The following is a 26,104-nucleotide window of genomic DNA, read 5'->3' as shown; positions in this document are numbered from 1 at the left end:
ACTGCGATACTTTTAATTTATTGCACTAATAATTGTATTTTTACGACAGGCTTTCGGAGTGTACCGCTTAATACCAAAAATAGAGAACACCTCGAAAGCTTGATTTAAAAAATGTAAATGTTAGTGCAAATAAAAAAAGTATCATGGACAGTATTCTGTTGTTTTTACTATGAATTTCACAATTTCAGAGGCTCTTTATTTTTAAAGATATCAGGACTGTCCCTGGAAATGAGTATGGTTTGCCTGTTAGTGACCAGGGGAGGTGTGCACAGTCTCCTGGCTGAAGCTGTATCAGTGTGGAAGGCTGAGGGTGTGTGCAGGGTGTAGGGATGGTAAATACCCACGTGGGGGTGACGTTGCCTGTTCTCTGCTCTAGCACTGAATGTGCTGCTATATATGAGTCCAGTGCTGGGAGCTCATACAGCTGAATCTGTTCACACAGCACAGTCATCGGCTGCTGTCTGCCAACAGGGATTGCACTGGGCAGTTGCAGCCAGACACAGGAGCCACATACTGCTTATCTTACAGAGACAGTATCCAAATCACTGTTCTGACCCAACTGCAAGAAGAAACAGCACCAGGATCAGTCTTCTAACCCAACTGCAGAGACAGCAACAAGATCACTCTACTGACCCAACAGCAAAAAAGAAACAGTATCCAGATTAGTGTTCTGACCCAGCTGTAAGAGGAAGCAGGACCCAGACCAATGTTCTAACCCAAATGCAAATAGAGACAGCACCCAGATCATTGTTCTGACAGAACAAGACTTGAAACAGCACCCAGATAAGTATTCTGAACCAAGAAGAAGAAGAAGCCCCCAGTTAACAAATCTGACCCAACTGCAAGCAGAGACAGCACCCAGATCAGTGTTCTAACCCAAATGCAATTAGAGACAGCAACAAGATCCAAGTTCTAAACCAAATTCAAGCAGAGACAGCACCAAGATCAGCGTTCTAAACCAACATCAAGACGAAACAGCACATTACATCGGTGCCTGATCCAACAGCAAGCGGAGACAGCACCCAGTTTGTGCTAGCTGCAACTGAAGACAGCACCCATATGTCACAACCAGTGACAGCACCCAGACTGAGCAGAGACAGCACCCAACTATTGCACTTCTGAGCTGTGGGCAGATACAGGACCCAAGCGTTGTGTAGATTCAAGGACAGCATCCAAACTGAACAGCACCTAGGTGCTCTGTTGAGAAAGCAGCACCCAGCTAACCCCTGGGCACAAGACTTTACTGGAACACAGATTATTTTTTTTCCTGACACCTCTACCTGTTCGCAGAACTTGAATTCTCTTCTACACTGACACAAGACTTGCTGCTACCTATATAGAGATAACTTGAATCCTCTGTCTAGACACTAAAGTGATCACGCTGGGAATCCAGATGACTCCTATTAAAGTATCTCCCTCTGGTGACCCATTATGTTTCCTAAGACCTTCCTTTAACCCTTGATGCCACAAGCATGTTGTGCAACCCATCCAGATGTCCAGGCAGGTAAGAATCTGGACTACGTTACTCAACAACTAAAGGTGGGGGGAGGAGAACAAAGACTGAGAGAGAGGTGCAGGGAACTCTGTGTCACACCTGTGTGGAGTAGTAGGAGCAGGGAGCTGGTGTACAGAGGAGGAGGTGGACATGGCCAACCCGGGCTGCTGCTAGGAACTCTTGCCTGTGCCTGGTTCAATGTCACACCCAAGTCTGCTGAGCCCAGGGGAAGACATATTGCTATTTCATGATTAACTTTGAGAACCCGCTAGCGGCAAGGGGGGGCATCTCTGCTATGGAGTGCCTGGGGGACTGTGCCAACAGCACCCTGAACAATGAGACTAATACTGAGGAAGGGGGACCCCCATACTCCCTGCAGGTGACATTGGCACTCATATCTCTGGTGGGTATTCTCATGCTCTTCACAGTGTTTGGCAATGTCCTGGTGGTCATCGCAGTGTTTACAAGCAGAGCTCTCAAAGCTCCACAGAACTTATTCTTAGTGTCTCTGGCCTCAGCAGACATTTTAGTGGCCACCCTGGTCATGCCCTTCTCTTTGGCCAATGAGGTGATGGGCTACTGGTACTTTGGCAAGGTGTGGTGTGAGATTTACTTGGCTTTGGATGTTCTCTTTTGCACCTCCTCCATCGTGCACCTGTGTGCCATCAGTTTGGACCGCTACTGGTCCATCACCCAAGCCATTGAGTACAACCTCAAGAGGACCCCCCGCCGGATCAAATGCATCATCGTCATTGTGTGGGTGATCTCAGCTGTGATTTCGTTTCCTCCGCTCATCACCATCGAGAAGGAGAGTGGCAAAGAAGAAGAGCCAAAGTGCAAGATCAATGAGGAGAAGTGGTACATCATCTCCTCCTGCATCGGCTCCTTCTTTGCCCCTTGCGTCATCATGATCCTTGTCTACATCAGGATCTACCAGATAGCAAAGAAGAGAACCAGGGTCCCACCCAGCAAAAGGAACAACGGGGAAGCTGAGAAGAGGCACAATGGTTACGCCGACAAGGACTTGCCAGTGAAACTCAACGGGGAGAAAGCCGGGGGGTCAGGAGGGGACCAACATCGGGAGCCAGAGGCCAATGGTGTGGAGGACCTGGATGACTCTTCCTCTTCTGATCATCCTGAAGACAAACAGCAGTATTCCTCCAAGAAAAAGTCAGACAAGGGATCCAGGAACAAAGGGAAGACCAAATTAAGCCAGATCAAACCAGGGGACAGCTTGCCTCCAAGAGATGAAGATGGAAGTGCCAAAGCCTCCCGTTGGAGGGGCAGGCAGAATAGGGAGAAAAGGTTCACCTTTGTCCTGGCCGTGGTCATTGGAGTATTTGTAGTGTGCTGGTTCCCGTTCTTTTTCACCTACTCCCTAATTGCAATCTGCAACAAGAGCTGCTCCGTTCCTGAGAAACTCTTCAAATTTTTCTTCTGGTTTGGGTATTGTAACAGCTCCCTAAACCCTGTTATCTACACCATCTTCAACCATGACTTCAGGAGATCGTTCAAAAAGATTCTGTGCAAGGGGGAGAGGAAAAGGATTGTGTGATTCCCCAATAACAGCACCCCTAAAACTAAAAAAAGAAAAACTGTACCCTAAATGAAGGATGCCTCTTACTCAAGGGGCTCCCCATTTCCTCCAACAACCCTTCATCTTATCTCTTGTGTTATTCAGTAAGAGAAAACTGTGCACTTAGTTCAAGCAGTGTGCCTTTCCTTTTTTGCAAGGCATGCAGCTGTAAGTGAACCTATGAATGCTTAATTATAAATATATTTTACTACTAAAATCATCATTCTGCATCGTTCTTGCCAGGTATCTGCTTCTTAATGTATTTTTTTTATATTTGTAATTTTATTTTTATTTAAAGGGTTGAAATCTGCCAGCCTGACGGTGCTATTGTTCCTTGCAACCATTCAGATTTGATCTTTTATTTTTTGACCTGCCTCAGAGGCATGGGTTTTGGTTGGTTGCTAGGAACAACAGCTGCCGTTTTCTTTTCTCCGGTGGCCATAAAACTAGCCTGTTTATGCTGTTGTAAGTCAGTATTGTTAGCTTTACTTGGGCTCAGGCACATTGCTGTGTTAACCCATCATGTTTTGTTTTCCTCTAGAATTTGCAAAAAGGGCTTTTAATACAAATCTGTTTGCTGCCATTGGGGAGGGCATTGTGCCATAGCCATATTTTATGAAGTAGCTAACGGGGCGTTTGGTCCCAGGTCCTCCAGGATGGGGGATACAGCAAATCACTTGTAAAAAATGGGGCTTTGATTTGAAGGGGCGGAGGTGCTCACTGGTCATCCTCTAAATACTCATGGAAGCTAGGAGAACTTGGGGATGATTTAATAAAGGGGGTTGAGGTCCTTTACTAAAGGAATCCCAGGTCCTCCAAGATGAGCGTGCACCAAATCACTTGTGAAAATGGGGCTTTAATTTTGAAGGTGCTTACTGCTGTTGTACTTGAACCCTGTTGTACTTGCCTGTGGAAACTAGAAGACTTTGGGGATTATTTACTAGAGGAGTTGAGATCCTTTACGAAAAGAGTCTTAGGCTCTCCAATATGGGGGTACACCAAAGCACCTGTAAAAACGGGGCTTTGATTTTGAAGTTGCTCACTTGGAACCCTCTGGTAGTTGTTTGTGGGAGCTAGTAGACTTACTAGAGGCGTTGAAGTCCTAAAGGAGCCCCAGGTCGTCCAATATGGGGTTACACCAAAAGCACTTGTAAAAATGGGGCTTTGCTTTTGAAGGTGCTCTCTGGTCACCCTCTGGTAGGTGCGGAATCTAGGAGACTTTAGAAATGATTTAATAAAGGACTAAATACATTTTTCATGAGGAACACAATTTGCATAAAAACGATTTATTTGAAGATGTTCTTATTTTTTTTTCTTATTTATGTAAAATATTTTCATCTATTTCTTAATAAATATTTTTTTTATACAAATGTACCTCATTTAAAGTCCCATGAAAAATGTTTTTAGTTCTTTGTATATGCAAATGGCATTATAAGGCACCAGCACACTTTATTATTTATTTGATTTACGAAAGGAGTTGAGAATCTTCACCCAATAAATTGTAGCTGCGTTTGTTTTGAAGACAATCACATGCAGATGAAAAAAAATAAATACAGATTTGCTTTTCAGGTGATTGGATAATTGCGGCGAATCTTTACTCAATTATGTGAAGATTCTGAACTCCATCAGTAAATCAGCCTCAATGTATGACAGTGGGGAATGTTTTCTGGCATTTATGAGATTTGTGAGGTCTTTCATATCATCATTTGGGGGGGGGGGGGGGGAGTTGAATATAAAATGCTCACCCCCATGAAAGAATTTGTATAATTTCCCAACAAAGCAGAGATATAAAATCTAAATCGATCAAAAGTTACCACTTGAGGTGAAACCCAGGAATCTTATTTTTGTAAAGACTTCTACCTTATTGCACAGAACAATACTGAAGGGGTTAACCATGGCTCTGTACAGTGGCTGGTGTATGTACGCAGCAGGCTAGCTCTGGTCTTTAACCATTCTTGTGCTGGAGGGAGCGACTGGTAATCAGGATTCTAAAGCACTCCCCTCCCCTGTGCCTGGCTCTACACCGCCATGCATTTCCACTTGAAACGCAGCTATGTTGCATAATAGATCACTTACTCCGCTAGCATCTTTGACACAGTGGCAAGAGATGGCTGTCAAGCAACTGTTGCCTGTATTATTGAATTCATGATAGGGGGAAGGACTAGTAAATGAGGTGCAATGCCTGATCTCACTATTGACCTGCAACTCATTGAAAGCCTTAAATGCAGACAAGGCAGCCTATTGAGCACAGCCATGGAAGCGGTGCAGGGATGGTGGGAACCCCTTATGATGGGCACAGGTTAGGGTGCAGACCCAAGAAATTAGCACAGGGATGGTGGGAACCCCTCATAATGGGCACAACAGGTGTACAGACTTGGGAACTCAGCACAGGGATGGTGAGAAACCCCTCATAATGGGCACAACAGGTATACAGATTTGGAAACTCAGCAAAGGGATGGTGGGGATCCCTTTTAATAGGCACAGCAGGTGTGCAAACCTGGGAACTTAGCACAGTGATAGTGGGAACCCCTCATAATGGGCACAGCAGGTTACAGACCCAGAAACTCAGCACAGGGATGGTGAGAACCCTTCATAATAGGCACAGCAGGTATACAGACACAGGAACTGAGCACAGGGATGGTGGGAACTCTTCATAATGAGCACAGAAGGTGTGCAGATCCCGGAACTCAGCACAGGGATGCTGGGAACCCCTCATAATGGGTACAACAGGTTTCCAGACCCAGGAACAGGGATGGTGAATAGGCACAGCAGGTGTGCAGACATGGAAACTCAGTACAGGGATGGTGGGAACCCCTCATAATGGACACAGCAGGTGTACAGACCCAGGGACTCAGTGCAGGGATGGTAGAAACCCCTCATAATGAGCACAGCAGGTGTACAGACCTGTGAACTCACACAGGGATGGTGGGAACTCCTCATAATGGGCACAGCAGGGGTGTAGACTCAAGGACTCCATGCAGGGATGGTGGGAATTCCTTATAATGGGCACAGCAGGGGTGTGGACTCAAGGACTCAATGCAGGAATGGTGGTAACCTTTAATAGTGGGTTCAGCAGGTGTATCGGCCCAGAAACTCAGTGTAGGGATGTGGGAACCACTCATAATGGGCACAGCAGGTGGGCAGACCTGAGAACCTAGTGATAGAAGAAAGAAACATTTTCACCAAGAGATATTATAAAACATTAGGGGTTAATTTAATTTTGGAAATAAATACACAATATGTAGTGTGTGTGTGTGTATATATATATATTTCAATGATGTATTTATAAAAAACAAATGAGTAATCACTCTTTAGCTATAAGAAATCCCATGAAGAATGGCTCTGTAAGCTAAGGAGGGCCCTGTTTGCTTTGCAATGTGGGCTGCTGCTCCTCCACGTTACAGTCAACACCTTGCAGGAGGGGGCGGGTCCTGGACCAGGCTGTATTGCTAAAAAGAAAAGTGAGGTCTTGGATATGGCTATCCAGTCTGGCTGGACCACAAGACTGGTTGTACTGAATTACTAATCCTTTGGCAGGTAAAAACACATATATGTATTTTAACTGCATTTGTGGCCTACTGCTCAACAATACAGTTGAGTTCAGCTGTGTATTTGAGAGAACATTTTGTGTGCTTGTTTCATACTAAGGGCACTTCAGTTGTTTGCATAGTAATTGTATACAGTGACAGATACCTTCATTGCACAGTGTCTTTTCCACTAGGTTTCCTTCAAACAGAAATATTTTCCATCTTCCCCGACTGATTTGCAATTGAGCGTCAGTCAGATAGTGAAGCCGACCTCCTCTGGCAATACCTTCAGTCTTGCACAGTTGTATGGCCTCCTCCCCTGTACTGATTATTGCATACTCTGATTTCACTGCAGTGCACACTGTGAACTTCTCAGAGTGTACATTAGAAGCTGCAGCAAATCAGATAGAGCCCACCTCATTTTCTGGCTGGGGACATCCAGCATCATCTAGCACTTTTCTCCGTGGTCTGTTACCTATCAATGCATTTTTATATTTAAATAAATCCTCGCAAGAGCTGACCCACCAGTGCTTACATCAAGGCTGAGAGCTCTTGAGAGAAGTACTGAGGTAGAGCACTGGGATGTGTTCATAAAGCTATATGCAGCACTCTGCTGGCCCCTCCAACAAGCCATGATCTGCCTACATTGTATAGAGACCCGGTGATGATATTACAGAATCTAAAATATGGTATGTAATTAAAAACAGAAAAGTTGTAGGGAAAAAAATCATTTACATGTTGATTAGGGGGAAAGGAGGACCAGGGAAGGCAAAATTACATTTCAGCTGTAAATGTATTTGTAGAATTGGTCTAAGACTCTGAGGTCTCCTGCACACTGCAGCTTGAAAAAGCTCAGTACAGCTTTTTTTTTTTTTTTTTTTTTTTTTTTTACAGAGCTAAAATACAACCCATTAATTGTAACATGCCTATGCACACTGGCACATAAACAAGCACTGTGCATTCTTTAGTAACAAAAGAATGGAAAAATCAGCTTTTTTGGTCAGTAATTTTTGCCTCATGCCCAAAAATATGGGCAAGTGATCAATAACATATTATGTCGAATGAGAATGCGAGAATATACGTTTTTGTAAAAAATTCTCCACAGCCTGTAGCCAATAGTACTGTTTATTTTGGAGAAAATAGGAAAACACTTTTACCATAGGTGCGGCCATAGCAGCAGGGCCGTCTTTAATATTGATTGGACCCTGTGAAAACATTTTCTTAGGGCCCCCTCCCCCCATGCAATTATGCTCTCCACCTTCTCTGAGACATACAATAAATAGCAGCTAGACTTAAAATCAGTTTACTGTATCAGATCAGGCAGCGATTGGTTGCCAGAGGTTACAGCATATCATTACTGCTTACTGACTGGTTGCTAGAGGTTACAGCACTCCTTAAGGCTCAGTGATTAGTTGCTAGAGGTTACAGCACATTTCTGCTTGTTGATTGGCTGCTAGAGATTGCTGTACAGTAATACTGCTCACTGGTTGCTATAGGTTACAGCACATCTTCTCCTCACTGCAGGGGGGCATGATATACCTATGAATGCTGCCTTTATTTACATATCAATGCAGTTGGCCTCAGCTATTTACATATGCATGTCACTGCTATTTACATATGAATGCCAGTATTTACATGTAAACACAGGGTCTGCAGGTGAGTAATCTGTACACAACAATAGGGCAGAGCTGGGCAGCATTAGTAGCAGCACAGGACTAAAACTTCAAGGGACAAGGGAATGTAAACTGGGATAGTTGGCAAGTATGAGACAGCTGCTTTGGGCCCCACAACAATGACAGGGCCCAGGGCAGCTGCCCCTTTTGCCCTGCCTTAAAGACGGCCCTGCATAGCAGCCATCTTTAAAAGGGGAAGAAGCCATGAAAGTACATTTATGGCGAGTCCAACGCCTCTCTGTGTGTGGTGTAATCTGCTCAATCCTGATACAAAAGCCGACATCTGACTGGTTACCTGCAATGGGTCCCTGCTGTTACTGTTAAAGAAGATCTCCACCCAGTGTAAGAATCACTTAGAAGATGGCACTTTAAAAATCATAGGTGACCTCTACATGTCTTGTGGGTGAATCATGTCAGAAGAGGAGATCCCAAGAAGAGGACTCCTTGTCAATTTGTCCAGATCAATAAAGTTCTCAGTGCTAAGATTTCACTGAATGCCACCTACTTTCTTTTTTTTTTTTGGGCTGGAGGGTTCGGAGTTGAATACACTTACATTGTGTGTCTGCTGTTTAGAAATGATACTGGCATTTTCCTTTTGATAGGCAAAAATTCATACATATATGTGAAGTGTTTTACCTGACAAAATATTTGTAACTCTTTCCAGTCCTGTGATTTAACAACCCCCTGCCACACTACGGATACAGAAGGTGACACCGCTCAGGGCAGCTGATAAGACACTACAACCGGTCCTGTTGTACTGGGCCCAGGCCCCTGCTACATCGGGGGGGGGGGGGGCAGCTTTATTGTTAATTTCTGCCTAAATTAATAAATTTAATTTTACTAGCCCCCCCCCCCTCCTACTTGCTTACCAGGACTTAAATGAATTTTTCCTGAGCCCCATCATGTCAACAGAGGGGGGACATTTTTCAAATTTTCAGGGCGCAGGTGGTTAAAGTCAGTGCCGCTGTACCTCAGGGGCGGGGGGCTAGAGGCAGGGTTGTGGGGGGGAGTAGCCTTATCCGGAAGGCTGTACTGGTCCCATGATTTGCAACAGCAGCCTTGCCGCTGTTCACTACTGCAGTTCCCTGGCCCCTGACTGATTTGTAGGCTATAAAAAAATATCCTCGTACTGTTCCTTCAGCCTCTTTTAGGCTGCCTAGGCCTCCTTTCCTCCAGCTCCCAGTGCCGGAAACCATACCAGTACTGTGCAATGCCATGAAGCCTGGCTGGCTCACTGCACACGCTTGTCCCTGCTGAAGCATTAATGCCCTTTTTATGTAAATGTGTATAAACACGCATAAGTATGCATAAATGCATTCTAGTGGCTAGAATAATTTAATACTCTAGCCAGTAGAATGAGTATATGTACAAATGCCTCTATTCGCCATGCGCATATAAACACGCATAAACGCACATAATTGCACGCCCAAAATTACACTTTTTTTTTTAGATGCATTTTTCTCCTAGCCCCTGGCAGAAAGATCCTGCGTACATACACAGGAGTATTTTAATACACCCGTGTGCCCAAGATCTAAATCAGATATCTGTAGAGAGAAGATAATATAAAGATAGATTTCAGGCAGTTAAACTCGCTCATAGTGCAGAATCTTCCACTCTCGGTATGATATCTGCGGGGGATTGTAGGAAGATATGTAATATATTGCACCTTAAGGCTGGGATCACACCTATGCGAATATGCCAATTTTCATAGGGACATAGTGACCTGCTCTCTATGGAGGCGGTACACACATCTCTTCAGCGGCTCTGGTTTGATTTGCACGGGAGTCCTGTGCGTCTTTTTGTCCGTTTCACGTCAGAATTCAGCCAAACATTCGGGCTGAAATCGGACCCGAAACTGTAAAGTAGAGACGCACCGGACTCCTGCTGGAAGCCGCTGCGTGTTATAGTGTGAACCCAGCCTGACAGTACTTAGAGGTGGCAGCTAAATTGATTTTCTTTTTTAAAGGCTTTTTATTCCTCTTTATTTTCATCTGGTTGAAACGTTTAGAGCTGTCCCTTTCCCTCAAATATGATTTGTTGCTGTGGGCAGAGATGCCCACTGTCCTGGATTTGGCAGGATAGTCATACCCTATATTGCCAAAAGTATTGGGACAGCTACCTTTACATGCACATGAACTTTAATGGCATCCCAGTCTTAGTCCTTAGAGCTCAATATTGAGTTGGCCCACCCTTTGCAGCTACAACAGCTTCCACTCTTCTGGGAAGGCTGTCCAGAAGGTTTAGAAATGTGTCTATGGGAATGTTTGACCAGTCTTCCAGAAGTGCATTTGTGAGGTCAGGCACTCTAATCCATCCCAAAGGTGTTCTATGGGGTTGAGGTCAGGACTCTGTGCGGGCCAGTCAAGTTCCTTACCCTCCAACTCGCTCATCTATGTCTTTATGGACCTTGCTTTGTGTTTAAAGTGTTTGTCCCAACACTTTAATACATTTGCAGGACTGCTTATTCTTTTGATAAACAGACTTGCTGTCCAGATCATCAGGTGCAAACAAAGGAAAGAAAGCCTTAAAAGAAAAAAAAGGAAACCAATGCAGCCACCACATCTAAGCATTGGTAAACTTCAATATAATAAATATTTTGCTTTTGGATTTAATACCGCTTTAAGTCCTTAATGTCTCAACACCACACTAACTGATATTTTAGTTTAGTGTATTCTCACAATAATGGCTACAATGGTGTACTGCCCAGTAGCCATTCTAAAGAATTTCTGCTTTAGTTGGGGTCTGGAGTCCGCTAGAAGCCAGTAAAAATACCAGTGTTGAGCGGAAGGGCTGGTTTCTCAGTGGCTGCCATTGTTATTTGTAATTGCGCAAATTTTTCCTGTCTGGATCAAGCATACAAATAAGGATAGGCAGGTTGGTGACTCAAACCTTACTGATGGCCAAGCTGACAAGTGTACGAACCAGACAACAACTTTAGAAGGGAATTGATGGCTACTAAACCAATAGAAGCCATTTACACTTAAAGGAGAACTACAGCCAAAGCTCATACAGCAGAACAAAGTGCACTCATGTGACCCGTTTTCAGCAGACAGTGGGCTGAAGCCTGCTGACGTCACAGAGCCAGTCTAAGCTGGGGTAAGATCTCATCATAATGGACAGGATCCGCCCCCAACCCTGAACCAGCACCTGCCTCCACCTCTCAGCAATCTGCTGAGAGCCTGAGCCAGAAACTCCCACCCCCTCCACAGCCCAGTGCTACAGTGAGCGTGGGGGGTTGGGGGCCAGAGCAGAGATCAGAGGTGTTTGATCGCTCGGTTCTCAGTGTTAGAGCGGGTAGGGGACAGATGCAGCATCCAGGTAAGTAGGATTCTTAAAAAAAAAAAAAATACTGAACTTTTCTTTTAAGTGATCTATTGCAGTGCGTTAACATGCGGTATGTTACCATTTATTTAAAAATGCATGTGAAACTTTTTTTTTTTTGTAATGCACCACACCACAATGTATGGCATGTGCATTGTGTTGTCTGTAGAGCTCTACCGTATAGTGCATTAGGATTCCATTACCAGTAAATGACACTGTGACGTACTGCACACAGAGCGGGTGCATCATAATGTGTTATGGCAACAGGTTGCCACAACGCACAAGTGTGAGTAGGCCCTAAAGGTTTGCTTTACTTTATCACAGGAAAGCGATGACTGATCAGGGTTTGTACACGCACCCACATAATGTTTACAGTAACCATTCTCTTATGATGAATCTAAAACCAGGTACAAAAATGTAATATAATGCAGCTGAAGTTTTAAAAAAAAAATCTGTTTGCAATTCACCCCTCCCCCCCCCCGCCTTTACTTACCTGAGCACCATCTCGATCCAGCGATGTGCACGAGAGCATCTGTCTGTGCTGTAAATTACAGCCAGTGATGAGGAAGCAGGGGGCAGGCTGAGCCCCTGTTATGTGTGTCAATGGACACACAGAGCAGGGCTTGGGAGAGAGCACGCACAAGTGCCCCCATAGCAAGCAGCTCAGGCACTCAGCAAGGGGGAGGATCCCACAGCACTGGCAGGGGACCCGAAAAGAGGAGAATCAGGGCTGCTCTGTGCAAAATGATTACACAGAGCACATATATAACATGTTTATTTTTTTATTTTTTTTCCTTTATCACTTTAGCAGTTCTTAGACATGGTGGCTCCTACTACTAGTAAAAAAAAAATTAAATATACCATAGTTTGTAGAAGTCATACCTTTTGCACAAACGAATCAATATACGCTTATTGGGATTTTTTTTTTACCAAAAATATGTAGCAGAATACCTATTGGCCTAAATTTGATGAAAAACTTCAATTTTTAAAAAAAAATATTGGGTGTGTTTTATAGCAGAATATAAAAAAATATAGTTTTTTTTTTTTAATTGTTGGTCGTTCTATGATTATAGCGCAAAAAAAACAAAAAAACATGCAGAGCTGATATACTAAAAGAGTCCTTTATAATATTGTAGCGGCGTTCTTGTCAGATAAAACAATAATGACAAGCTTCCATATAATGTTTATATACGAGTCAATAATGCGGAGACCAGTTATAACTTGTGCCGTGATTTGTTCAATAGTAAAGCACCAATCCACCAGACACTTCACCACGTGTGGGAATCTTCCCTTTGGGGGTACACTCACCACAAATACGGATGTAATGCGCCTTTAGTTTAAAACTGATTCTCCACCGCTCCAAACAAACTTCCACAGTGATCAAATACCACCAAAAGAAAGTTCTATTTGTGGGAAAAAAAAGACATCATCAGTTAAAGTAACGCAGTGCCGTATTGCAAAAAATGGCCTGGTCAGGAGGGGGGGGGGGGATCTTCTGGAGGTCAAGTGGATATGCTTAAAGTGGTAGTAAAGGTGTTTTTCCTGGTTTATACCTACAGGTAAGCTTACCTGAAGGTACAGTAAATATATCCTAAACGTGTACCGTTTAGGAGATATCTACCTAAGCAGGACTACTGCTCTCTCTCTCTCACACAATGTCCATTGAGAGAGCTGTGCCATGACTCCTGCGTGGGATTGACGACATTGCGGCTCGGCCAATCAGCCCGTGAACCCAGAAAGAAGATGGAAGCCCTGTCAGCAGCGACAGTGCACCCTTGGAGAGCTTAATTTTCAGGTAAGTCTTTCATAATGTGCTAGTATGTGATGCATACTAGCACATTATGACATTACAGTGGATGTAAAGCCGAAAATTGTTTAAGATAAGATTTCCTATCATTTGAACCCAGTCTTGCCACAAAGAGTTAATCCAGCTCTGAGCAATCCTCAGACATGCATTATTTTTTAATTGCCTCCCACTCCTTTCTTCTACTGCTCTGCCAGGATTGGATGTTCCCCACCTCAGCATGATTTGGCATGCTGAAGTCATGTGGGTACTTTTCTGGGTTTTGACTGCATGTTAGAGATCATAGTAGAAGTTCAGTGTAAGAAATACACAGGAGAAAATGCATATGCAGTTTTTCAGGTCTCATAACAGACAGAGGGGAGACATTTAACAGGTAAAGATACATGCAGGCGGCTTACATCCACTTTAACTTGCAGGAAGAAGATTTTTTATTTTTTTGCGGTTTACTACCACTTTAAATCCCACTTAGGACATTCAATGTCCTGCAACAGTATTGGCTGAGAGGCCAGAGTGCCTTCAATGCTACTGTACCTTCATGAATCAGGGTCAGTATGGTCACTGTACACATTGGTCATTTAGAGGCTAACTGCACTAAATGTTCAATAATTGTCAGCTTCCTGCTGGAAGGTATCAGCTCACTGGATTTATGGCAGCATTAGCAAACGGGTATCTTTTTTTTTTCTAATATAACAATAATCTTTCCACTGTATACTGAACAGACCAAAGGGGAGCAAATGAAATAAGTTATAACTCCAGCAAAAAAAATAGCAAATAAAAACGAATAGCCAATTAAAACATAAAAATAACAAAGCCAGCTTTCCCCTCAATCCAAAGATTACCCCCACAGTACTTTTTTCTGCCATTAGATGTCCACAGCCTGATGACCAGCATCATTCAATCCACTTCCTATGAGCCCAGGTTGTCCCAGACCCATCCCCAGCTTGTGACTGGACTGTGAACACAGAAACAGCACAGTGATGAGCTCATCTCACCATCACTCTGCTCTCTCCTCCTATCAGCATGCACCCTGTCAGCACATGAACTGATTGGCTTCTTGTGCTGCTTCTTCCTCTCACTCCTGCCCTGCTGTGTAGGAACTCCAAATGGCTGATAGCAGGTCATATGTAGGTACTTACAGTGTTTGCCATCATAAAAAGCATTTATGATGTATTAATAAATACAAATTAAATTTGTATCTATTCTATATGCCTTGGAGTTTCTTTGTGCATCCACTTTAATAGCCCTTTCTGATTGGCCAACAATTGCTTCGTAAACAACCCTTGGAAGGGACGGAGCGCGCCTGATCTCATTGTGGAGGGATGGACGCTGTATAAGATTTTATAGTAATTTATTACACAGGACCATCTCTCATTCTTTGCATCCACCCATTCAGAAATGACACAAATGGATAAAAAGTCTTTCTTTAGAAGAGGATTATTGTATCATTTTGCCTAATGATCCTAATGGGGAGGATTTAGGGTAAGGGACAATCCTCAGCTGGAAGATGAAGAGCCTGGGCGACGCCATGTGATACTCAGGATATCAGATGCATCTCAAGCTGTCATGGAAGGAAATTGGCCAAAGTGCTTTTTTTTATAATGCCATCTCTGGTTTTGAATAGGAAATTGCTTACAGTGTGTCTTTAGAATATTCTGAATATTTTCTAATGTTTGTGGTTAAAAAACAAAACAAAAAAAACAAAACAGGAAAAGCAGTTATTTGTGTGTAATTAAAGCAAAAGAGATCCACTTTGAACATTAAAGAGACCCTGTCACCTTGCCCTTTAAGGATCTCTTTAAAGTGTGACCACCTTATACTCACCTTCACAGTGCTCCCCGCCACTTTGCAAAATATCTGGAATCGGCTTGTGTTGCAGAGCTTACACGGGCGGAAATAAGAATATTGTTACCCCCTCTGTCATGTAAAGTGCTCAGACTTAAACTGCATACACACTATACAATTTTCTTTGGATTTTTTTTTCCCTTTATATTCACCAAAACCATTTAATATGAGGTCAAACCTAAACACTTTCAAATTGTATGCCACCAGGCAGGCCCTTGTACTATATCAGCGATGGCGACCCTCGGCACTCCAGATGTTTTGGAACTACATTTCACATGATGCTCATGCACTCTGCAGCGTAGGTGAGCATCATGTGAAATGTAGTTTCAAAACATCTGGGGTGCCAAGGTTCACCATCACTGTACTATATAGTTGAAGGTAAATCTAAAGAAAATCTAACAACAAAAGTTGTATAGTGTGTATCTAGCTTTAGGTTTTATTAGGCTGCTAGGCCCACGTACTGCATAGTTGGAAGGAGGTCATGTGCTCTGCCATACCCTGAAAGTATCAGGGATTTTGCGGTAGCTGTGACAGAGAAAGATGTAGTGGGCAAATGCTGCAAAGCTAAGTATATTCTAAGTATATGCTATATTGCCAAAAGTATTGGGACACCTGCCTTTACACCCACATGAACTTTAATGGCATCCCAGTCTTAGTACATAGGCCCAATATTGAGTTGGCCCACCCTTTGCGGCTATAACAGCTTCCACTCCTCTGGGAAGGCTGTCCACAAGGTTTAGGAATGTGTCTATGGGAATGTTTGACCATTCTTCCAGAAGTGCATTTGTGAGGTCAGGCACTGATTTTGGAGGAGAAGGCCTGGGTCTCAGTCTCCTCTAATTGATCCGAAAGGTGTTCTATCGGGTTGAGGTCAGGACTTTGTGCAGGCCAGTCAAATTCCTCCACCCCAAACTTGCTCATCCATGTCCTTATGGACCTTGCTTTGTGCACTGGTCTAATCATTTGGTGGAGGGGGGATTATAGTGCAGGGTTGTGTTTCAGGGGTTGGGCTTGGCCTCTTAGTTCCAGTGAAGGGACCTCTTATGCCGCGTACACATGATTGGTATTCTCATCGGAAAAAGCTGTGATGGTTTTCCCAATGGAATTTTGACGGAATTCGGCTCAAGCTGTCTTGCCTACACACGGTCACATCAAATTCCATTTATAACGCGGTGACATACAACGCATACGACGGGACCAGAAAAAGGAAGTTCAATAGCCAGTAGCCAATAGCTTCTGTCTTGTAGTTGAATCTGAGCATGCGTGATTTTTGGCGTGTCGGAATTGCATACACACGATCGGAATCACCGATAGAAAGTTTTTCCGTCGGGAAAATTTTTGGCTGGCGGAAATTTGGACAGCTAAATTCCGATGGAGCATACACACGGTCACATTTTCCGATGAAAAGCTCTCATCGGTCTTTTTCTGGCCGGAATTCCAATTGTGTGTACACGGCATTAAGGTGTCAGCATACCAAGACATTTTGGACAATTTCATGCTCCCAACTTTGTGGGAACCGTTTGGGGATGGCCTCTTCCTCTGTTCCAAACATGACTGTGCACAAAGCAAGGTCCATAAAGACATGGATGAGTGCGTTTGGGGGCAGACTTGACTGGGCTGCACAGAGTCCTGACTTCAACCTAGAGTTGCCACCTCATCACTTTAAACCCGGACACATATGAATTACACAGGTTCTGAGGGTAATTTACTGCATATAAGGCACCAAGTGAGTTTAATTACCACCTTAATCAGCCACAGAACCTATGTAATTTATGTTCGGTTTTAAAGGGATGAGGTGGCAACCTTACTTCAACCCAATAGAACACCTTTGGGATGAAATAGAGTGGAGACTGCGAGCCAGGCCTTCTGGTCCAAAAAAATCAATGCCTGACCTCACAAATGCGCTTCTAGTAGAATGGTCAAACATTCCCATAGAAACAGGCATTTAAGGCATGGTACATGCCTTAATGTACATGGCATGGTATATAACGTGTTCTCCCCTATCTTTTTGGAATGTTTTTGCCCTTCATGAGATCTTGACCATAAAAAATGGGTTATCTGTACCCTCAAAGAAATGTATCCTGAACCAGACTCTTGGGTGTGTCTTTTCGCATGTTACTGCGATACACCATAATGCACACAGTGACGGGACAGGCTCATTCAGCAGTCAGGGCAAGGATGCGGAACTGCACCCCCCTCCCTCCTCCCCTGTTGCTAATGAGTGCCAATAATTTAGACTGGAACCCGTATGCTCAACTACAGTGTGCCATGGTGCACATGTCATACATTTCAGTGTGCTGCATTAAAAATGCTAAAGGGATTTTTTTTCTTTATTGTCATGCATTGGCAGCCTATTTTAAATAAATTAACTTGTGGTGTTTTTGAGTAAAGGGGCCCTAAATGTACTAGCCATGTGATAGGACAGATGTCACCCTAATAAAAAGGAATGTCGTGATTTAGAAAGACATGACTAGTACAGGGGGGTGGTTATCACAAGTAAGCTTTTCATTCAGGTCATACAGATCAGGGCTCTGAAAAGGAGGCTCCATATTTGTTATTAGTTTTCTAGTTCAGTTATATACTCTGCAAGGATAGCATGCTTCATAAAAGGGCTCTTACCTGCCTCTGCACTGCAGATACAGTACAGGCCATCCCACCAATTTCTTTTAACCAAGTCCTAAGATTGTGGAGTGGGAGATTCTACCTGCTATAGTCACATTACTGTTGTAATAAGAGTATAACAGCTAGGACATGGGTGTCCAACTTGCAGCCCTCCAGCTGTTGTGAAATGTTCCATCATGCCTATCGGCCTTTGGGAGTCATGCTTGCAACTGTCAGCTTTGCAATGCCTCATAGGACTTTCCTTGTGATGCCTCATGGGTCCTGTAGTTCTGCAACAGCTGGAGGGCCACAGGTTGGACACCCATGGGCTAGGAAAAAACATCCCATGAAATTTCTGGGCAGGATGTTGTGTAAGTAGTGTATACGACAGCGATTCCATAGTTGCAAGGAAAAAAGCACACTGGGAAAGAAGGAAGAGGCACTCCCAGAAGTGGATGCTTCTTTGCTCTGTGTAGCTCTGCAAAAGGGCAAATATTGCAGGTGGGGGGAAAGGTATTTACTTTTCCTCCCCTAAATTAGGTTTAAAGTCCAACTCCAAAAATAACAAAAAAAAAAACTACTCTTGCAGTGCCCCCCCTACCCCCAGCACTGCAAGTTTTAAATACTCGTTAAAGAATAACTCAGTTTTGTTGAGGAAAACCCTCTGGGTAATCAATGTACATTTGCAAGGATTAAAAAAACTTTTTTGCAGATTCCTACCTGTTTCCACTCTAAAGAATTAGCTATTTGTTTTACAATGTCCTTTGCAGACTGATTCTGAATGGGAGGGCCTGGTTTATTCTAATCACCTGGTGCACTCTGTGTTCTGATGATTTCAGGGTAATCTGATTACAGGATCTACATCCCTTTAGAAGTATTTAACCATTGGCGAGAATCTCACCAAAAATATAATTTTAATTGGAGAGGATGTCTAAAATCTGGCTTGTATCTTGGTGCCGACTTCTGTAAAAATCAGTGAGCCAATCACACATGCAGAGAATTAAATTTTTGGAGATCTTTTAAGGAACAATGCTCTGATTGCCTCACGGTTGCCATATTGCATACAATTTTGCAAAAATTACAGTGCTGTAGATTGTAATGGAAGGGTCATTTTTGATAATATTAAATTATGATATAGTTAATGTACTATTTGTAAATGCTATATATTTTTTTAATTTTGCTTTATTTTTTTATTTTTAATACCTGCCCTATTCCTCATTTCAGCAGGCACCTCCATCTGTACAACCAGTTCCCGAGGCCTCTTCTATTAAGCTGGCCATACACCTATAGATTATCTGCAGATTTTCTATGGTTAGATGGAAAAAGTGCAACAGATTTCTCCATGTTCATTAAACTGTGTGGATGGAGGAATCTCCCACTTTTTCCATCTAACCATAGAAAATCTGCAGATAATCTATGGGTGTATGGCCAGCTTTAGGCGCTCCGGGGTGCAGCCACACAATGACCTCATCAAGTACAATACAAGACCAATAGCTCTGCACTGTTCAAGAAGACAATGAGGGAATATCCATAACCCAGAGTGGGGGAGAGTGCCAGAGTGACAAGTGAGGCAGCTATTAAGCCTTATTCCTTATCCCCTGAAATGTATCAGTATTTAATCCTTTCAGTGGTGTGCCACTGCAGTGCAAGGGTAGATTTTGTTTGAGAATTCCTGGAGTTGATCTTTAATAAAAGTCGAGTTACTCTTTAAATGTTTCTGCTACCATCAGGATCCCCCCTGTCTAATCTCCATCTATAAGGCATTTCCTGTACAGTAGTGATACCCACTGCTTTCATAATAGTCATACAGGTTCCTGCATTCTATATATACCATATATGTTTTAGGACATCTAACACCTATATGAGCTTATTGAACATTTCATTTCTATAGAGTTGACCCTTTTTGTGGCTATAGCAGCCTCCGCTCTTCTGGGAAGGCTTTCCACAAGATTTTGGAGGTTGTCTGCAGGAATTTGTACCCATTCACTCAAACTAGCATTTGTCAAGTGATGTTGTACAAGAAGATCTGGCTTCCAGTTCTTCCCAGAAGGCCTGAGGTCAGGACACTTACCAAAAGGTCAAACCATGTCTTAATGGATTTGTACAGAAGGGAAGTCATGGTGGAACAGAAAAGGGTCTTCCCCAAACTGTTACTTCAAGGCTGGAAAAGTACAATTGTCTAAAATGTCTTTGTGTACTGGTACATTGACAATACCCTCCACTGTAAACACCTGAACTCAGTCATTAGGAGGGTGGGCTTGGCGTTTGACAAACTTTAGGATATATAATATGCATTTGTTTTATCCAAATGTATGCCAAATGCTATTGCTGCCTTCACAATTTGCTATGAGACCCATATCAGTTGTCAGAGGCTATAGGTACCCCCTTGCAAGCACAAAACTTTAAAATAAAAAGGTCTAGTTTACTGTCCTTCAGATTTTGAGTGGGACAGACTGTGGCTAGTTGGAGTAGAAACTGCCTTGGTGTTAAAGGAAGTAAATATGTCCCATCATTAGAATTATTAGGAGGAATAGTGCCCTATTGTTTGATATCAGGGGAAGGAATAGTGCCCTATTGTTGGTATCAGGGGAAAGACTAGTGCCCCATCACTCGTGTCAGTAGGAGAAAAAGTGCCCAATCATTAGAGTAAGTCGAAGAAACAGTACCCCATCATTAGTGTCAGTGGGAATAATAAGGCTTGGTCATTGGTGCCAATGGGAGGAAAAGTGCCCCAAAGGCCAGAGAAAGGCAAGCAAAAGGGCCGTAGTGTGGAAACCACTGGTCTATATGATTGGATTTGAACTGAATGCATCTTAGGACAATCCTTGGATTACATTTAAATCTAAATTGCATTGCACAAATAGATAGTGATGTGTGTGTGGTCAGCTTAAAGCTTTGACATCATTTTTAAACCAGAGTTACAAAAGTGGGTATGGCAAAAGAAAAAAAACAAAGAATCTGTCTGCTGCTTCAATGTGGTCACAAAATGGCATTGCATTCAGTGCTAACTTTCCAAAGTATCAGAAGATCCAGAGGAGCAGATAATTTGAGATTTATTAACATGACCCACTGCATGAGGCAGAGAATGCTCCTCAACCCCTCTCAATGAACTCTTATGCCGCGTACACACGGGCGGGACTGTATGGCGTACTTAGTCCGTCGAAACACATTTCAGCGGACAGTCCGCTCGTGTGTGGGCTTCAGCTTACTTTTTCAGCGTGCAGTCGGGCGTACTAAGAATTTCGGATTTTTCTAAATTCTGTCCGTCGTACTTTGGTTTCAGCGGACAATCCGCTCGTCAGTATGCTAGTTCGACGGACTAAGAATGGCGCATGCCCAGAAAGGATTTACACGGCGGAAGGGTGCTTTGCTGTGTATTGGACTTCCTATTTCTAGTCCCGTCGTACGTGCTGTACACGTCATCGCGCAAGCTTTCGTCAGACTGTTTGGGTATCCGTGTGTGGTCAAGTCTGTTCAGTGGAAAGTATGACGGACTGTCCGTCGGATTGTATGACGGACTAAGTACGCCATACAGTCCGCTCGTGTGTACGCGGCACTACAAACAGTCTGTTATACTGCTAGGTGGTTTAAATCAGAAAATATAGATGACAGTCCTGGGATTCTCTTTATATCTTTACTGGTCAGGTTGCTTTACAGTACATGCAAATCTAGACTTTGCCAGAAAAGTTGTTGATCACCTTGCCTCCGAGCTACCTCATTAGTCATTTAGGGTGCACATCATATTCACAAACCAAAATCTCAAGAAGAACAAAAAAAGATTTATCATGCTGACTTCACATCAATGTCTTGTAGTAAAATGCTTTACTGTAGCACTTTATGTGGTGTCATTATTTTAGATCAGGAGTCTCAAAAATTTCTAAGCAAAGGGCCAGTTTACTGTCCTTCAGGCTGGATTCACACCTATGCATTTTTAGTGTTTTTGCATTTTGCAGATTTGTACTACAGAACACGTTCCATAGGAGACCATGTTAAACGGACTGTAGTGCAAAACTGCAAAATGCACTAAAACTGCATAGGTATGAATCAGGCCTTAGGGGGGGGCCAGACCGTTACCAGTAGGAGTAGAAAATATCCTGGCATCAACACCCCTTCATGGGTTTTAATGGGAGGAATAGTGCCCCATTGTTGATGTCAATGAGAAGAATAGTGCTAAATCATTGGTGTCAGTTGGTGGAATAGGGCCTCAAAATTTTGCAACTCAGTTAAAACCTGTGTTGTGGTACAAGGGCTGTCAATTTAAAATAATTGGGCTGCCTTACATGTTAACACCCTGTTGGCACCTCTGGTCAGACATGTACAGTATGTCATGAAAACAGAAATGTTTGTTTAAAAATGCCATTCACATGTTAATGAAGGGGAAAGAAGGAAATATAAGATTAAGTTTCAATAATAGTTTAGAGAGACATTACAAAGATTCAAGAAAACTGCCTACAGGAAAGGTTCTTCGTTGTCCTGAGTGATTCAACCTTCAGACTGATGTGACAGCAAATGGGTTAATCCTGCAGGCAGCTTGGGCTTAAGCAGACCTCCAGGCCTGCTGTAATTAGTACTTGCAGGTGACCTGGTCCCTTCTATTAAGGTCAATTTCTCTGCTGTGTTCTGTTTTGTCCCAAGTCTTTTCTTCTGATTGTTTCCTGTTCTCCGATATAGGAAAATCAATCTGTTGGCAACCAGTTAGGTGCCTTTATAAAACATAAAACTTGATTGGTTGTTCAGTGCAACATCACTTCTATTCCTGTTTTTTCAATGAGAAAATCGTGATCATCATGAAAATGTATTTCATTTTTACTGTAACCATTTTCCTTTGCCTAAAGTGGACCTATCATCAGCTATAATTTTTTTTTAAATGTTATGTACATGCAAGTATTATGTTAGTGAAGCACTTCCAGGTATTTATTGCCTTTCACAGACAACACAGTACTCCTGACAATGCCTTCATTTGCTTTTCTTTCCAGAAGGACGGCTCCATCTTTGTTTAGGGATCATCCAGGGTCACCATCCCCTTCCTGGACTCAGATGCTTGCTCAGTGATGGGACAATCATGAAAGTCCTGGTACCTGTGCAGTTCTTAGCTGTGTCCACAAATATTTCATAAAGATCAACCCCTGTTGCAGCCTCCCACCTTATGACTTGTTACAATCTGATCAATGGGGGAGAGGCGACTGAGGAAAGGCTTCCTCCTGCCTGCTGCAGACCGATGACATCATCTCAGCTTAAGCAAAATCACTGTTTGGAGATCGAGGATGGTTGTTTTAATGATAAATGATGGAGGCTTTATGAAAAATCATACTGTTGCTGTATAGTATGGCATGTCAGGAATTTGGTAATGCGGAATTGTAAAGTTACTGATAGGTCCACTTTAACAGTGTAAAAGGACCGCTAACTTTTATAGGGACAGTAATTTCAAATATCGGAAGCTCAATCAATTACAATATTCTGATTTCCATACACAATACCATGCCGCAATGGTCTAGATCTAGTTGTTTGTTCAGGACTCCACATTTTCCTCATTGTGGTTACTCCTTTGCAGTATTGTTTTGCCTTTTGATAAAATGCCATACTTTGGACAAAGCCAGGATCAATAAATACTTTGATTTTTGAAACAATGGTTTTCCTGTCTAAGGATTTGTACATAAATGCACATACACAAGAATGTACATACTTTTCTCATCCCCCCACTCTTGGTGTACTATATAGCTTAATTATTCAGATGGAGTTACCAACATTTTTCAGAAGCTGTGCAGACTTTGCTGCACGCCCATCTAGGTTCCTTCCACTCTCATCAGCTGCTCACAGAGCAGTTCATTGTGCTGCAAGTATAATGTCTACTAAAATCTGGTATGTGTCAACCTAAAGTAGCCTTTTACAATAAGGGTTCCATGGGGGTAGAGTTACTAAAGCTAGTGCACACATAATCTAGTGCAGCTGTGCATGGTAGCCAATCAGCTTTTAACCTCAGCTTGTTCAATTAAGCTTTGGCAATAAAACCCAGAGGCTGATTGGTTTCTATGCAGAAGTGGGCCTGAGTTTGCATTTTCCATCTTTAGTAAATAAACCCCATGGTGTCCTAGAGTTGCTCCAGAGTTTGCTAGGGGTTCATTGTGCAATGAGAAGTTTCTGCTAACTATAATCAATTATCATTATCATCTGGGGGGGGGGGGGGGGGTTGCACACTGTCATTCTTCTCTTTGACTAACAGATTAAAGATCCCTACATGAATATAAGAAAGGCTCTTCTCCACTTCCCACCTATAGCACTGTATAAGAGGGCCCTTATGAAATCACCACCTATGCACCCATATAAGATGGCTCTTCTCCATTGTTTACCTATACACCTATATAGAAATGTCCTTCTCCACTGACCACCTATACAACTATATACAGTTGCAATAAAAAGTATGTGAACCCCTTTGGAATGATATGAATTTCTGCACAAATTGGTCATAAAATGTGATCTAATCTTCATCTAAGTCACAACAATAGACAATCACAGTCTGCTTAAACTAATAACACACAAATAATTAAATGCTACCATGTTTTTATTGAACACATTAAGTAAACATTCACAGTGCAAGTGGAAAAAGTATGTGAACCCCATAGACTAATGAGATCTCCAAGAGCTAATTGGAGTGAGGTGTCAGCCCACGTGAGTCCAATCAATGAGATGAGATTGGAGGTGTTGGTTACAGCTGACCTGCCCTATAAAAGACACACACCAGTTCTGGGTTTGCTTTTCACAAGAAGCATTGCCTGATGTCAATGATGCCTCACACAAAAGAGCTTTCAGAAGACCTACCATTAAGAATTGTTGACTTGCATAAAGCTGGAAAGGGTTATAAAAGTATCTCCAAAAGCCTTGCTGTTCATCAGTCCACGTTAAGACAAATTGTCTATAAATGGAGAAAGTTCAGCACTGCTGCTACTCTCCCTAGGAGTGGGAGTCCTGTAAAGATGACTGCAAGAGCACAGCACAGACTACTCAATGAGGTGAAGAAGAATCCTAGAGTGTCAGCTAAAGACTTACAAAAGTCACTGGCATATGCCAACATCCCTGTTAGCGAATCTACGATATGTAAAACACTAAACAAGAATAGATTTCATGGGAGGATACCAAAGAGGAAGCCCCCGCTGTCCCAAAAAAACATTGCTGCACGTTTACAGTTTGTACAAGAACACCTGGATGTTCCACAGCAGTACTGGCAAAATATTCTGTGGACAAATGAAGCCAAAGTTGAGTTGTTTGCTGCGTCCGGGCCTCGACGGATTGCTATCATCGAAGGAAAAATGAATTCCCAAGTTTATCAAGACATTTTGCAGGAAAACTTAAGGCCATCTGTCCATCAGCTGAAGCTCAACAGAAGATGGGTGTTGCAACAGGACGACCCAAAGCAACCAAAAAAAAATCAACCACAGAATGGCTTAAACAGAAGAAAATATGCCTTCTGGAGTGGCCCAGTCAGAGTCCTGACCTCAACCCGATTGAGATGCTGTGGCATGACCTCAAGAAAGCGATTCACACCAGACATCCCAAGAATATTGCTGAACTGAAACAGTTCTTTTAAGAGGAATGGTCAAGAATTACTCCTGACCATTGTGCACTTCTGATCTGCAACTACAGGAAACATTTGGTTGAAGTTATTGCTGCCAAAGTAGGTTCAACCAGTTATTAAAGGGGGTTCACATACTTTTTCCACCTGCACTGTGAATGTCTGTTTACATGGTGTGTTCAATAAAAACATGGTAACTTTTAATTCTTTGTGTGTTATTACTTTGAGCAGACTGTGATTGTGTATTGTTGTGACTCAGGCCGCGTACACACGGGCGGACTGTTCGCCCAACTTTGTCCGCTGAACAGTGTTTCAGCGGACAGTCCGCTCGTGTGTGGGCTTCAGCGGACAGTTTCAGCGGACAGTCTGACGAACAAAGTTTTTCGGAAATCCCGTAAAACTGTCCGCTGAAACTTGGTTTGAGCGGACAGTCCGCTCGTGTGTAGGCTTGTTCGTCAAACTAAGTCTCGCGCATGCTCAGAAAGAATTTACACGCCGAAGATTGCATTGCAGTGTATAGGACGTCGTTTTTCTAGTCCCGTCGTACGTGCCGTTCACGTCATCGCGCACGGTTTCAGCGGACTGTTCGTTCATCGTGTGTAGTCAAGTCCGCTCATGCAAATTTTGAGCGGACTGTTTGTCAAACTGTTTGACGAACAAAGTTGGGCGAACAGTCCGCCCGTGTGTACGCGGCCTTA

General features: G+C 43.0%; 1 protein-coding gene across 2 annotated transcripts; it reads left to right on the top strand.

Moving 5' to 3' along the window:
• Positions 1-401: 401 nt before the first annotated feature.
• Positions 402-23,466, top strand: ADRA2A (adrenoceptor alpha 2A). Of its 2 annotated transcripts, none has more exons than XM_077455050.1 (2): positions 402-3,239; positions 22,816-23,466. In XM_077455050.1, exon 1 carries the CDS (start codon positions 1,743-1,745, stop codon positions 3,048-3,050), a length of 1,308 nt encoding a protein of 435 aa, XP_077311176.1. In that variant the 5' UTR covers positions 402-1,742; the 3' UTR covers positions 3,051-3,239; positions 22,816-23,466. The 2 variants fall into 2 exon arrangements, 1 of the variants encoding a protein (XP_077311176.1); XR_013262799.1 differs by lacking the exon at positions 402-3,239 and adding an exon at positions 4,786-6,608.
• Positions 23,467-26,104: the final 2,638 nt, after the last annotated feature.

Source organism: Lithobates pipiens, unplaced genomic scaffold, assembly GCF_037356315.1.
Source record: "Lithobates pipiens isolate NorthernLeopardFrog02 unplaced genomic scaffold, aLitPip1_a1.2 Scaffold_25, whole genome shotgun sequence".
Lineage (NCBI taxonomy): Eukaryota > Metazoa > Chordata > Amphibia > Anura > Ranidae > Lithobates > Lithobates pipiens.
The sequence above is the reverse complement of the archived record's forward strand: the minus strand, read 5'-3'. Positions and strand labels throughout refer to the sequence as shown.

Bases quoted from the DNA above. Each gene is read 5' to 3' on its own strand.
- ADRA2A (XM_077455050.1), top strand. From the start codon at position 1,743: ATGATTAACTTTGAGAACCCGCTAGCGGCAAGGGGGGGCATCTCTGCT.